At 34.8% G+C, this 16,540-nt stretch overlaps 1 protein-coding gene across 17 annotated transcripts in view; it reads left to right on the top strand.

Moving 5' to 3' along the window:
- Positions 1-16,540, top strand: part of sdk1b (sidekick cell adhesion molecule 1b) — a 452,496-nt gene that overhangs the window by 235,638 nt on the left and 200,318 nt on the right. For all 17 annotated transcript variants that reach the window (XM_073949377.1, XM_073949383.1, XM_073949375.1 and 14 more), the window contains one exon: positions 11,731-11,864. In XM_073949377.1, coding sequence (XP_073805478.1) covers positions 11,731-11,864 — 134 coding nt within the window. The remainder of the gene's footprint in view (positions 1-11,730; positions 11,865-16,540) is intronic.

Here is a 16,540-nt window from a genome sequence, read left to right as displayed (position 1 = left end):
TTACAAGGTCCAACGATATGCCTTCACACTCGAGTCATCACCTCTTTGAAAGCCTTTCATAAACATAAATGCAAAAATAACCATGCAGTAGCCCTCATTAACAACAAAACAACATCTCTGCTAAACACTGGCTCTTGCTATTGTCATAGGTTAGCGTTTACTCTTGGAGCTGCTTGTTTTCTACAATGACCCCTGAGAATCTGGAGAACGTGGTGTTTTTTTCAGATTGGAACAGTTGTTTTTGATCTACTGTTTTACATATGTGAGCAATTTTCAGTATGCAGTTCAACTCTTTACCTTTACAATTCACATTCTGCATTCTTGTATTGTTTGTACAGGTACGTTTATTGTGTCCTTGGGAGCAATTCGACTAGTCAGATTCCATCTAAGTTCAGTTTCCTGGCTTGTGAACTCAATTTGTACACTCTCTGTCATTCCTTCTTTCTTTCCCATGGTGCTTTCTATTCTTTAAGGTTTTTTTTTTCCCTGTTGTCATCTGATACTCATAGTCACCTGCGTTCACTCATAGTCACTGTGCTTTAACTCTCTGCTAAAGCTGCAGTTGGTATGTTCTCAAAGGATAAAAGTCATTTCTGCTCCAGTCAGAATCATGCAAGTAATTATTCTTTCTCACTAGATTGAGGTGTTGCGTCTTTTGCGTCTCAAATCCTGTTTTCATATTGTTTTAATATGCATTTTCTGTGATTTGATCACAAGTAGTGAACTGAGAGGAATTGAGAGGGGGTGAACAGGTGTTGGTTCCTGTACAAAGTTGTGTTTTGCCGGCATTGCCCTATCCAGCGTATTTATACTTTTCTTTTCTTTACTTTTTTTTGAGACAACAGTTTGTTTTATTTAACATTTTTGATTCTTTTTTAAATTCATCAGTCTAAAATGGATTTTAGTGCATGGAAGGATTTCTGTAAGCTCAAAATTATTTATATGAGAACCTACTCTGGTCTGGTTCAGTTCGGTTACAATTATCAGGCCATCGATTTGGTTCAATTCAGCATCTCGCTGCATTGACAATGCTTTCCATAAACAATTTTATTATTTACTTCACAACACAATAACTCTTGTAATAACATGTATCATTTATAAATATATTTATATCTATATATTATTTATAAAACAATTTAGTTTTTTAATACAAGCAGTAATACAGTATATGTAGCGTACCTTAAATTTGACTCTTTTTGAATGTATCAAACAAAACACAAGTACATGAGCATTTATAACAAATGTTAATATTATCCCGCTTTCTTTTTGAGCACTGTCAAACGAGTTGATTGACATCTATTAATGATCACATTCTCAACAGAATTGGCCTCTTGCGCTGTTCAGCAAACAGTGACACTGACGTTAAACTGCTACGACGATCAGCTGTTTCTTTATAGACAGCGACATAGTGCAGAAAGTTTGCTCTGCAGACACGTTCATATCTGGATCCACAAGTAACATTATCATTGTAACAGCTGTGAGAGGAAATAAAACAGTACCTCACGAACACGCCAGCAGGTCAAAGCGGGTACAGAGATAGAGAGAGAGCTTACAGCTTTTATCTTCTTCATAGCTGGGTTCGGATGTTCTTTCTTGTCAGTGAAAGACTGTCCAGCAAACTCACAAGCTGTGAATTGTGCAGTTTTCTACTTCTTAAGTTGTTGGAGCGTTTTTAATTACTTGCCATAGTAAGCTACCACTGTATGTAACATATGTGATAAATGATGTCAGTACGTAATAACCGGTTATTGTTCACATCTGCATTTTAGCAGCCCTAATATTTGTATATATGTGTATTATCGGCAATGTGTGAAATCCGGCATTTTACAGAATTCCTAGGAAATGTATAGAATGAATAAAAATCGAATGCAGCAAAGTATATAACGGGCCTACCCCCCACATTTTCCCACCAATGGTGATGGCGGTGGTGCTTGGGTCGTTGTTTGATGATGGCAATCGAAGCACATGAGTGTTAAACGTTATTGTAACATAGCGTATTGCTGGTATGAGGTTCCACTACCACATCACAAACAATATTGGCATAATTCTTCTCACGACATCAGTATATATCATCCAGCTAAGGTTCTTCACTGATCTAAGAAATATGATTGTGCAAGACCAAAGTGCGAAAATATGAAGTGTTTTGTGTGAAGGAAAAAAATTAAGTACATTTCTAAGTGCCATTCCAGTCTTACCTACTGTAACAAATAGTTCAATCTCAGTTCTGCTGTCATTGTTTTTCTGGTAAGAACATCATATGCTTTATTTCATATTCCTTCCACTTTTAAATACGTAATGATCAGTAAAGGCTTTAGTTGTGCTCTTCAGAACCTTTGCCTTGATGATACTTGTCATTCTATATAATGCCTAGGAATTGCATTATTATGCAGCAAAAAAACTGATATTTAATACTTTGCCTAAAACCATCAGACATTCTATACATTTATATATGGAAGGATTAGGTGGGTTAATTTGGATCTCTTTAATAAGCCTTTTACTATTTTTTCACTTTAATAAAACTATTTTGAATAGTAACACAAATTACATGTTATAGTATTTGTATAAATAATGTTTGTGTATTTAGGCACTTTGTCTTGAAAATGAAAACTTTAAGTCTCCCACTATGCCTATTTTTGACTGTCTCTCCTGCATCATGCATTCAGCTTCAGGTATCATGAAATATTTAGGTCTTAATTTTCATATTTTTGGTATGTTTGTGTTTTTACTTCCAGAGAAACTTGGTAAGCATTGAGGCATTTCCTTTGTCCTTCTTTCAGTAATTTGTACACAATATTTACAGTAGGATATGCTAATAGTTTATTAATTGCATGTCAGCTTTGTTATTGAGATATTTCAGTGAACCTCATATATTGTCAACTCTTTTGGTGGTTTAAAAAGTTGAACAATATGTTAAACAACAATTAATAATTAATTTAATTAAATTCCTATTGTTTCTTTGCATTGAATTAATAAATCATTATTAAATGTATTATTCGTTATTAAATTGATTAAATTATTAATTAATTTAACTGAATTATTAACTTTTTTATTCAAGCAATTTGGTAGTATTTCACTTTAATAATGGATTCGGTTTACAATAAATTTTACAATTCATAACAATAAGGTATTCAGTAAGTAAGCATAGAGTGCTCTTTTGGTTCTGTTAGAATGCATTAGACCACATGAGCATTTACTACAAAAGCAAACTGATTGAATGTGTTTTCAGCTTTGTAAGTGGTTGAAAGTGGACGTGCTCAAAACATCATAGACTCCATTTAGCATTGTCGCGTAATCAGACTGATGAAAACACTTCTTTACATAAACATTTTAATTCCTGGTCCTCATGAATGACAGCTCTCTGAAGTGACATTGCAGCTCTGGATTTTGATTTTCACTCCAGACTGCTCATTTAGTTTTTTTCTTAAATGGAGAAATGTGTTCGGTGTCATTGGCCCCAATGCATTTGGTTCCATCCCTAAATCACGCCATTGGTCGAGCCAGATGTTACCAAGTGATGCCAAAAGTAGACAAGGGGCCAAGGTTTGGCTATTTAGCATTGTCCTGTTAGCCTCTGCTGATTGCTGCTGTAACTAAACCAATTGGCAACCTAAAAGCAGCTCTTTCCATTCAAATTAAGCTGTTTGTTGACACATACAAAAAAAGCAAGTAAGTTAAAAATCTCCCAAGTGATTCGTTATATTGTTCGGCCAAAAATGGCTGTAGGATTTTTTACTGCGAACATTAAAAGACATTTTGTATGGTTTTATGCTCTCAGTGAAAGTCAGAGTTGTTTTGCACACTACGAAAACCAAGACTAGTAACTTTTTTAACCACAAGTATTGAATTTTAACAATCAAAATATTGAATATTAAATATTAAATACTTTTAATTTAAAATGTACTTGTGTATTATGTTTTAGCTTGCACATTCTTGACGTCAACTTTGGAAATTTTATTATATATGTATATATATATATATATGCTGTATTTTTGTTTATTTATATAAAGATATATTTAAATAAATATCTAATAAATATATATATATATATATATATATATATATATATATATATATATATATATATATATATTTATTTATTTATTTATTTATTTATTTTTTGGAGGGGGGGGGGGGGGGGTATGTTTTTTACAATGTGTTTTTATTTTATTTAGTTTAGGGTAACAATATATCCAGAGGACCCTCGACATCAAAAGCTACTGTTCCAAAATATTTAAATGTTTCTTATAATAAAATATAGTGTGTTCAATGGGGGGGAAATCATTATTTTTTACCCAGACATTTAAAAAGAACACAATTTAAATCAATAATAAAAAAACGCTTGTTAAGTGTGACGTTACGCGAAGCGGCTTCCGGGTCCAAGTGCTTTATTAAACACTATAGGGACTCAATAAATGGAAATAATAAACATTTACAAAGCGCTGTAATACTTTTAAAAATCACAATCACAATATATATCCATGGATGATATCCGATGGCCAGAAAGTGATATATTTTTTTATAAATTCTTAAAATTTTGGTATTTGTGATGCAAGTCCAGAGACCAATTTGTACACTATGATTTTATATAAAATTCACTTTAAAGCGTGATATGACTAAAAAGTGGACATAAATGAATATTTTCTCAATTTAAACGAGTAGTGGCTTGAACCCAGAAACACTATTCCATACGTCACTGATACGTCACGACTTAACAAGCGGATACCGTGAAACCGTGATATTTTTATCCAAGGATATCACACCTTAGAATCTTATACTGGTCCATCCCTATTCTGGCACGTTTTACACAGTGAATGCCTTTCCAGCTGCAACTCAGTACTCGGAAACACCCATACACACTCATTCACACACACAAAAGCTATGGCCAATTTAGTTTATTCAGTTCATCTATACATGTCTTTAGACTTTTGGGGAAAAACTGGAGCACTGGGAGGAAACCCATGTGATCATGAGGAGAACATGCACACTGAAATGCCCACTGGACCAGCCAGGACTCGAACCAGTGACATTCCTGCCAACCACTGATTCACTGTGCCGCAATTAAGTAATTTAATTTATAATAATGATATGAATAGTCTAATTGTAGTGTATTGTGGGAAATAAAAGTCTGAAAAGACACAAGGATGACTAAATGCTACTAGAATTTCCTTTTTTATCTATTAAAATGTGTAAAATTAGCCAAGTCAAATCTACTACTATTGTACCCTCAGACACTTTATACCTTACACCCTTAAATCTAGTCTGAATGTGTTAGTCAAGGGCCCGGAATATCTTATACTTGAAAGTTGAAGCCGAGAGTGTGAAAACATCCCATGCTGAGATTTTTTCCACTGTGGATTTATTTTGGACTGAGTGCGAGACTTTTCTTTTTTCCATTTTCCCTTCCCTCCTTTTTTTCCCATGGATGGAGAGCCTGGAATTAAAGATTCTGAGTTCAAAGGGATTTTTTTTTCCTTACAGGAGATAGATTAAAACGCTTATACTTGACGTTTTCATGTGGTTTCTCTCTTTCTCTTTCCAATGCTGTCCTTTCCCAGTCACTCTTTGACTTTATTTCACCTTGAACTCCATACGAGCAACATCCAGGACCCATTAAATATCTGGAAGGCTTATCCTTTTCTATATCTCTCTCTTGTCTTACTGCTTTTTTGCCATTGTGATATGCATTTCCTGCCCTAAAAGCTCTTCCATATTGAAGTCTCTTTTTTTCCTTTTCACCTTGAGTCCGTATGCGCGTTTATGCATTAGCCTGCCAATGTATCCAGTAATCAAAAACGAAGCCGCTCGCTGAAATGTCGACAAAAGAGCTCTATATATTTAAATGTGGACAGTCACCCATGACTGGTCTTTATTGACATTACACACTGGCTCATGCATTAAAACACTGAGCTCCTCTGTTTGAAGATTACTGTAGGCTTTGGCCACCGTTTTCACAGAGCTGCCATTTTCGTCAGGATTTGGAAAAATGAATGATGTTACAGGCATTTTTTTCACCTCCAGTTTTTCGTCTTCGTCATTATATGAGCTGCTACAACACCATTTTTATTCTTAGATGAAGTTTGTATTAAGCACTGTTGAAGAAGTCTGTTCACAGCAGCCTTACAGTGTGTTCGAGTTTTCACCACCTTTTATGGTTATGTAATGGAAAATATAAATGTACCATGGAAGTACTACTTCTCTGATTAATATTACACAGTATAAGGCTACTGTAGACTGGAATAGTTGAACTAAAATGAATGTTCTGTTATTGTTTACTCAGCTTTCAATTCAAACAAATATGACGGTGCTACAGGAAAAATTTTATAGGAAAAGTTTATTAGGGTTATTAGATCATGTAGGGATATTTTAGTATTATTTTCCGTAGAAAGTAATGAGTGAAAGAGAGAGTGCGAATTTGCTGTTTTTTTTCCCCAACATAAGCGAGTCAAGGTTTAACTCTTTCCCTGTGATTTCTTACACCGTGCAGTAGAGATCTGCGCGGGACCAAATTTTGAATCCCGCTCCCGCCCGCACCCGCCAGGTTTTAGCCCGAACCCGACCGCTCCCGCTTATATTAAGAATTTATTGTCCCGCTGCCCGACCCGCCCCGTTTTCTGGCCGCCGCGCCCGATCCCGCTAAAGAGCGGGGGAGAACAAAACCGAAAATCCCCCAGCTATACAGTCCAGAGAGCCAAGCTGTCTGTATAAACACACACACACACAGCACCAAGCACACACACAGACCAATCTCTCTCTCTCATACGCGCGCGCGCACTAACACACACACAAGTACCAAGCAGACACACAGGCGTTTGCTGTTATATCAACTCAAAGGCTTGTAATACCATGTATCAAGTACCAATGTAATACCAAAAGGTTTTATAAAAAGGTATATAAATACTGAGTCGCGCCAGCTCCGGGCCGCAGCGCACATTACTCTATGGCCAATTCCGGCTCGCTTACGGCCGCCGCATCTGGCCCGATTGATTCGGCAGCCGGAGCCGGGCTGAGTGGTAAGTCTCCGGCAGGCGAGAATCTAGCCGGAACTGGCCCGAGTGTATTTTGCTATCTGGGAAAGCTCTCTCTCTCTCTCTCATTCGCGCGCACTAACATACACACACACAAGCACCAAGCACACACACAGGCAAAGCTCTCTCTCTCTCTCTCTCTCTCTCTCTCTCTCTCTCTCATTCGCATAGCAATATCCGCGATTTTGCTAGACAGCCCGCTCCCGTCCCAAATTAAACCCGTTACCGACCGCTCCCGCGATTTATTCGGAAATTTATTCCCGCGCCGCAGAAATCTGGTCGGGTCCTGCGGCGCCCGCGGGACAGCCGCGGGAATGCAGACCTCTACCGTGCAGTATATTATAACTCAAAAAACGAGTTTATGTCTTGTTTCTAGATCAAATATCTAAAAGTTATTTTCCAGACAAGCAAAACGTATTGTCTTGTTTACATAATTTTTACATTTTTTTCTTAAAACCTATGATTATGGGTCAAAGGGGTAAGCAATGCAATCCTGTTTTTGCTTTTAAATAACATTATTTTACTTGTTTTAAGGAAAAACTCAGTTAATTTAGAATAATTTGGGTCTATTTAAATGATCTAAGCACAAAGTCTAAAGTTCATGGCACAAAAGCATTAATAGCACGTCTAAAGCCATTTTTGCTATTTTTAAGGACGGAAAAATATGTTGTGCTTATCCTTTTAATGAGTTATGGCTGTTTTTTGAGCATAACGTGCATTAAACCAATCAGAATCTCATCTCCAATTCCCTTTAAGAGTCAGTTACTTTGCTCCATGGCTCATTTGCTAATTACATGGTAGACTTTGTAAGTGGAAAAACTGAATGCTTTACTAGTGATAAAACATTAAACAGACCGACTGCAGCGAGGATAAAGAACGAGCCTCTTCCATTCAGCCTCTTTACTTTTACTCTTTACTCCTTTACTTTCGTAGATAAAGAACCTCACTCCACTGAAGACATCCATTAGCCTACATATTTAATTTTGTTTGTTAAGCCCAAAGATTTGTTTCAAAACTATTTCTAAATTCAGTTCTAATTTCCAGCAATTGAAGTGTGGTCCGATCACACGTCCAATTCTTATGCTCCACATGTTGACGCATTTGTCTCTAAAATATGACAGGTGGACAAATCTAAACTTGTTTTTTGTTAAAGCAAATATAAATATGCATATAATAAAAATACTGCTAATAACATTATGCAATTGCAATTTTTCATGAACAAAATAAAAAAGCCCTTCAATATGAAGCAAGGTTTTTATAATAATGTTGAAAAAAATATTTTTGTAACATTTTAATCCTTTCTTTTTTTTTGCATTTGTAAAGATATTTTTGCATTGCTGTTCATCCTGTGTGTATTAAGGAATGTGTACGCATTTTGGACCCGTATAGGCACATAACTAATGCACTCTGTGCTGGACTGCAACGTGCCAACAATACGCCTCAACACACCTCCTTTATAGATCAGCATGCCAATGAGTCCACAAAGGGGCGCAAATGGATCTGCAATTTTTAATCAATGTGGCGCAAAACATGAAAATTAGAGTTGTGCTGGTCTGAAAATAGCAACAAATTTCCGAAAACAGAAAAAGCTCTTTCTGAAATCCCGCCACGTCTTGCGCCTTGTTGTGCCAGGTGTATGATAGGACCATTATTTTGCTCGTCTAAAAAATGCTTCTTGATTATTATCTTGAAGATTTTTGGTCTAGAAGCAAGTAAGTAAAGCCTTTTATTTTTGCAGTGTATTATGCAAAAAAACCTGTCCATAACTTCTATATCAGTTTGGTTCCATACAGGCTGCATGTCATTTTTTTTTTTTAGAAATGTGTTGTTTTTACTTTTGGCCAAGGTTGCACATTAAAGTGTTGATCTTGAATAAATATGCAAATACATGTGCCCTTGTGACATCCTGTGCTGAATCATATACAAACAAATCTTTTTCACAGCTTGATTAAATATGTTATTTGTTTTTAATGAGGACTCTTTAACCTACAAAACTAGTTTGAAAGGTACAAAGACCTCTTATACGGTATGTCAGAACATCAAGGCTAATTTGATTCCTAACATCATGCAGGGTGCCCAAGATTATATATACAACTTTTCAGTTGAAGTCAGAATTATTAGTCCCCCTTTGGATTTTTTTCTTCTTCTTTGAATATTTCCTAAATGATGTTTAACAGGGCAAGGACATTTTCACAGTATGTCTGATAATATTGTTTTATTTTTTCTTCTCAAGAAAGTCTTATATGTTTTATTTTGGCTAGAATATAAGCAGTTTTTATTTTTTAAGCAGCATTTTAAGGACAAAATTTTAGCCCCTTTAAGCTATATTTTTTCTTGGATAGTCTACAGAACAAACCATCGCTATACAACAACTTGCCTGATTACCCTAACCTGCCTAGTTAACCTTAACCTAGTTAAGCCTTTAAATGTCACTTTAAGCTGTATAGAAGTGTCTCGAAAAATATCTAAAATATATATATATATATATATATATATATATATATATATATATATATATATATATATATATATATATATATATATATATATATATATATATATATATATATATATATATATATATATTGTCCAAGTCGTGGAATATCAGGGATTATCAGGGTTATTTCATGTGTGTTTTTTGCTGTGAAAATATACACAGATATCTTAGATAAACAGATACACACAAAAATCTTAGTTCTTGATTACTTTTTTTGGACTTCAAGTACTATTGGTCTCCTGAGAGAAACAAAGCTGAGAGAAACAAAAAGAGAAAATGTTTACCTCGTAATCATATTTGATACATAAATGACTCAATAAATGACAAAACTGTTTAAATTTCCTTAATAATAGCAATAGAATTATCATAATCATTAAAATATTTTGCCAATGAGGTAAGCAAAAGAACCTTTACCCCATTGGCAGATTATTTTGCTTCAATTTTGACAATTTTCTTCTACTGTGATGAGAATTGTATTTTTGATTTATGATTGATTTTGTTTTTTATATATTTGGGCTAAAATCAAGACAAAAACTCTAAAAAAAAAAAAAAAAAAAAAGACTAGGATAAATGTAAGACTGAAGGATAAATATAATATTTTTTGATATAAATCAAAGCAGATGGCTTGGAAGAAAGGTGAACTATGTCCCAGCCAGCCAAAATCTGTGGAAAATTTGAAGCAATGAAAAAAAAAAAGACATTCCATTCTCCTATAAATTTTACTTTAGCTTGATTATCTATTGAAATTTGTTACTGTAGAATCACTAAATTGTAGAGGGACTGCTCAACTGAACAGATTCCTGTTTTTCTGTTCATTAATAGTAGGGCCAGACAGAATGTAGACATTTTTTGCTATTTCTGCTGAGAATTTTGTAAAAAAAAATTAAAAAAAAAAATTCTGCAGATTTATGTGGAATAATTTTGAGGAATAAAGTATCGTAACTAAACTTAATATATGAAATAAGAAAATAATACCTCTTTAAATTTTACTTAAAATGCTGCAAAGCAGATCCAATTAGATCCACTTATTTGGTAAACAGAGCAAGTATCTTATAAAATATCTCTACTAAAAGTCAGAAAATATTACTTTACAATCTTTACAATCTTAAATCTTAGTCATATTAGTCAATAATATTACTGAAATTAATTTTAAATCTGAATAAAATAAATTTACACACCTTTACACAAGTAAATAGACTCATTGATGTACAAAAAATCTGCAGAAATCTAGGGATTTCTGTGCATGCAGATTTCATGTGGGCCTAATTAAAGGTCATAAAAACTCCACTTTTAAGTCAATGAACATCATGGAAAAGTCAGGGAGTTTAATATCTGGCTTTCATTTGGCCTAAAGATGCCTTCTAAATTCACTGTAAACAATGGCTTCCCTGAGCTTATTGCTTTATGTAAAGCATATATCAGTTTTCACTGTGACAATTCACCCCATATAGTCTGACAACATGTCCATCCAAAGTCAATATAGATAAATTTTTTACAATATGTGAATTAAAGTTGCTATATGTTAGCATTTTTTTGTTCCTGTTCCCTTGTACTTCACTTTTAGAAAAGGCCTTTGGGTTTCTCCCAGGGCGTCTGACGGACAGGATTATAATTTGGCCGGGCTTTTCTGCAGGTTCTCCGGGTGTACCGCTGACACTTCAGTCACGGCGACTACAGCGCGGAGCTCTTAGTGCTTTTAAAAACTTGCCTGTCATAAAGGTGCGATTGTGTCATGTGTGTGTGAAAATCTGAAAGCTCTTTTATTGACGTTTCTCAAAAGAGCGCTATTGAATGCAGACTATGGAGGAACACGAAAGCACACTCTCCCCTCTTTTCTTATTCATTTTGTTGTGTTTTTCTTCAGCGAGTTATTTTTTGTAATCCTGTCCTCGAGAGATATAAAAATATCGGTCGGGAAAGTGACAAAAGCCTCGGTTAATGTAAGTGGATGTGCGCGCGTGTTTGTGCATGTTCATTTTCCACGTATTGATTTGCGCACGTGTGCTGAATGAGTAATTATCACATTGCCCTCCCGCTGATGAGAAACCAGCCAGAACTAAAACAATACAACGCTCTTGTGCTTTACTTCTGGCTCAGTTTTACAAGTGAACAGATTCAGTACAGTTCACCCTTAGATTATGAAGGAAATGACAACACAAATGGATGATCTTGCACATCATTTTTACATGTGTTTTTTTCTAATTTCAGAGCTATAACGTTGGACAATCAGCTGGTGGTGTTGAGTACGGCAATGGCAGATGCAGGACGCTATTATGTACAGGCTGTTAATGAACGTAATGGGGAAAACAAAACCAGTCCTTCCATTTACCTGAGCATAGCAAGTAAGTTGTTTTGTCATTTATACTGTTTTGCTGTATTATTTAAATATATGTAAATGTGCGTCCGTGTGTGTGTGTGTGTGTCTGTACATGTGGCTAGTAAAATGTCTTGTAGGCCTACATTTTAAAGTAGTTATGCATGTTTTAGGCAAATTAGTCATTTTTTGTGATAGTATGGTGTACAGTTTTTGGACACATTGGACTGATTGTGTTCCTGCTGTGTTTTTTTTTTTATTTTATTTTGTCTGTTGTGTATTTTACTTTACATTTGCTATTAAGGTGGTATGTTACAAATACAGAATGAGTGTATGTGTTACAAATGCAGTTGTGTACATAAATATATTGGCGCTGGGCGACATGCTATTGATCAGAGCCAAAAATAAAGTTTATGAAGTATGCTACACGCACACATACATAGAAGCAAAGTAGTTCTATTAGTTTAGTTCTGTACCAATTGTCATTTTCTGGGGGAAAAAAAACAATAAAAATGACAATATTTTTATTTATTATAAAGAATACATTTTATCAGACTTCAAACAAAGATTAACATTATACCTAAACCGAGGAATATTGAATCCAGTTAATCCAGAGTAGAAAAAAAATGGTTATAAAAACTGTAAAAATCCTACAGTAACCGGTTTACAGTATGTTTCATTACTGTATACAGTTAATAACTGACTCCAGGATTGGCCAGCCCAGTCACAAGACAAGAACATTATTGAGTATGTCTGGGGTAAGATGGAGAAGGCATTGAAGATGAATTCAAAGAATCTGGATGAACTCAAAGAGTCCTGCAAGAACACTTTCTTTGCCATTCCAGATGACTTTATAATAAGTTATTTGAGTCATTGCAGAGATGTATGGATGCAGTCATCCAAGCTCATGGGAGCCATACACAATATTCATCCTTTTTCTACCGCACCATGACTTCATATTCTATACTGTACACTATTTCTGTTAAGTGACGAGACTTTTTTCTAAACAAAGTCAGACCTGATTGTCCTAATTAAATAATTAAAAATCAAGACATGATCATATTTTATTTTGGTAAAATAAGCGTAATATAGAGGACTTTGCCTTTGCCACTTCTTTGCCACTTCTAATACCAAATGATCAACTAGAGGCCAGGTTATTATTTGTTCTTCCTAAATCTTGGATAGAAGACAAGACTTTTGTTAGGTAGTGTAGTTTCAACCGTATTTATAACTGTAAAGTTCTGGCAAACATAGCTGCCAATTTGGTAGTGTAATAATAGTGCAGTGTAAGAATAGGAGTCTCTTATTTTTTTCTATAGCTACACACATAAATGTATGTAACATTGAAGTACACTAACCTTACATTAAGAAACTGGTTTACAGCGCTTTTAATATAGTAAGAAACAATACTAACAAAAGATAATGTGCTATTTAAAATACTGCTAATTAGTGGTAAAAACTCATTAAACTCTACGGTTCACGTACAGTATTAGCGTTTATATATTTAGATTTTAATCAGCGACTGATCGTTAAGCATTATATGTTTCTTAATGACTTAATAATGAGCGTTTTTTGATTTGCTAATGAGTAAAGTGTTGCTTGAAATGAATGTTGTAGGTTAATTCTCTGTTGTAGAAGGTTATTAGTTTAATGTCACAGCTAGATTACAGTTAAGTCCTATCAGATGCTACATGATGTTAAATAGTATACAGTTACATGGTCATCAGTGTGTGTATACAACAACATGATTCGATTTTAGATTAGATTAATAAGCTTGTGGGTTTGTATTTGTGTACGATTAAAAGTGTAATGTGAGAAGGTAATATTGTTCATGTTGTTCTCATTCAGATTGGCTCTCGGGACAAAAGTATTGACGTTTTTTTTTTTAAAGTGGATGTGCTTTTAAATTAAACACATTGACCCTCTGCTTCACCTTTTATATTTTCAGCCATACTGTCAATACACTGCAGGAACACTAGTGCGTGTTGTGCGGCACATTAGTTTTTAAAGGACATTAATTTTGTCCTCGCGACTGAAGGAGAAAGTTGCGCCTAATTAAAGTGGTTGTTTTTTTTTCTTCTTCCATACCTTTCTGTTTAAACAACCAGCTACATTTTTATAAGTGCACTATCAAAAGTATAGTACAGAAATGAACAGTTCAAGTGAATGTAAAATGAAAGGAACAAAAGGGTAAGGAAAACGTTCCACTTGAAAATCATCTCTTTTAGTTATTAGTTCCTGCATAGTGTTTTAGGGGACGAGAGGTTCACCGCTGTCAGTCAAAATCCACCGTTTGGAGAAATGTCATTTTTCCTAATCAAAAATTTAGAGGAAGAGGCGAAGGAGATGTTGAAAGTAGTTTTAAAGCATGTGAAGTCCTGCAAACAGAGTTTTTTTGAGTTGAATGAATATGACAAGGACACCAGAAGGGGAGAGAACAAAGAAACAACCAGGAGAGAGTTAACAGCGGGAGGCATTTAAAAGTAAAAATCGCTGCTTTTTAATTGATTTATTTTTACTTCTTTCTGTAATTGACCTTAAAGTAGTCTTTGAGCTTTTAGGATTTTATTTTTATTTATACATACTGGTGTTTTGGAGCTTTTTTGGCTACTCTTTGGTTGCTAGGATTAAAATTTCAGCAGGCGCACAGCAGGGCTTTTAGAAACTGGAAAATACTTACCTAGATTTAAAAGGGGCCAGAGCCCCTGTGTGATGTGTGTGTTTTTAAATATTGGGGCTTGGTTTGCATTCAAAAATACTGTTTAGGGTAGGTTGTGTTAAGTGGTTAGGGTAGATTATTAGTACATTAGGAGAGTTATTTTTTGGCAAATTTGTTAATTTGGTGTTTCTTTGGGATTTATATTAAGGAAGGAAACTATGAACAAGTGAATGAGCGAGCAAACAGTGTTGTTTAAACACCAGTTCCTCAAGCTAACTCAGTAATGTCTGCTTAGAGATCAGCATTCACTATAAAAAAATCTTGCTGCCTTATTTTTTTTCATTCATTTATTTTCCTTCGGGTTAGTCCCTTTATTCATCAGGAATATTCACATACACCATGATCAATTTTAGTTAATTTAATTCACCTTGTTAAATTAGTTAAATTAATTGTCCTTGTATTTTGGGATCGTAATCGGAGCACCCAGAGGAAACCCATGCCAACATGGGGAGAGCATGCAAACTCCACACAGAAATAGCAACTTACTCAGCCGAGACTCAAAGCAGCAACCTTCTTGCTGTGAGGTAACAGTGCTAACCACTGAGCCACCATGTTGCCTCAATTTTTTTTGTTGTTGAATCAAATCAATTTTTTTGAGTCATCTCAACTTAAATCAATTAAACTGACTAAAAATATTAAGTTAAACTTCGCATATCTTAAAAAGTGTAGTTGAAACCTGATTATAGTAACAAAAAAGTTACATTAAAGTAACATAAAAAAACATTTGTAGTAATTACTTTTTGTTTTATCATTTTGTGCAGTAAAAGTAAATGCATTTATGAATCGAAGCGTAATGTAAAATGTTTCTGGGTTGAGAATTTATGCTGTTAGTAATGTTGTAATTGCATTACAAACTACGACATAAATTAATATTCTTTCATTCATTTATTCATTCATTTGTCCTTTGGCTTAATCCCTTTATTCATCAGGGGTCGCCACAGCAGAATGAACCGCCAACTTATCCAGCATATGTTTTACACAAAGGATGCCCTTCCAGCTGCAACCCAGTACTGGGAAAATAATTATTCAACCTTAATAATAAGACAATCTTGAACATGCATATAGACTATTAAAAAGGTTCATTGCTAACTGAAGCTCCAGAAAGAGTCCCAATGCATTAAGAATCGGGGTTGAAAACTTTTCAAGGTAAAATGTATTTATTTTTTCTTCCAAGAAACATGCAAGTATTTCCGTTTTTCCCCAAAGGGCTGTATACTACATGGGAAACAAAATTTTAAAAAGTGGACATTTTCAAACTACAAACCACAATTAAACACATATTTAGCAAACTACACAAAACGAGGCAACCATTTTAATCACATTTCACCTTGTTTAGGAAGGAGAAACACTTACAGGATCTGGAGGAAGAAGAAATTGGTCTATACAAACTGTCTAACCAGTTACTGACAAAGTCCCATACATTAGTAGTCTTTGCTGATCCTTTCTTTAATTACAAACGTCTGGCGAATAGCGATCTGCAGGGTAGGTTATTGTATCAATCATCAGAAAAATGACAGGAACAAACACAGCACACGGCTGGCTATACTGCGGTGATGTTGTGATGAACAGCCACATGTCTGGCCATCTCTTAGTGATAGTATTTTCCGCATAATGATCAATCAAGCTTGATCTCATGAGAAAATGTAAGTTTTTACATTTTGTCAGTTTAGTGGCTAATTAGTATGAATTTGTATGAGTTCAGTCATACGAAAATGTACAATTTTAAAAAGGAGGTGTGACACCCAACCACAACCCTAACCCCAACCGTCATTGGGTGATGAGCAAATCGCACTAAATTGTACAAATTAGATCGTACAAATTCATACAAATTAGCCAATAAATCAAAAAGTTACGAATTTCTGTGAGATTGTGTTGGATCAATCCCATGATCCCTCGCACTCCGCTAGTGTCTGAAGGGAAAGGCACGTTCACGTTTTACTGGAATCGGAAGTTCATATTTGGTACTGTTTTGTGTCGACGTCGAT

This window comes from Danio rerio, chromosome 1, assembly GCF_049306965.1.
Source record: "Danio rerio strain Tuebingen ecotype United States chromosome 1, GRCz12tu, whole genome shotgun sequence".
Classification (NCBI taxonomy): Eukaryota; Metazoa; Chordata; class Actinopteri; order Cypriniformes; family Danionidae; genus Danio; species Danio rerio.
This window is presented reverse-complemented; position numbering and strand designations above follow the sequence as displayed.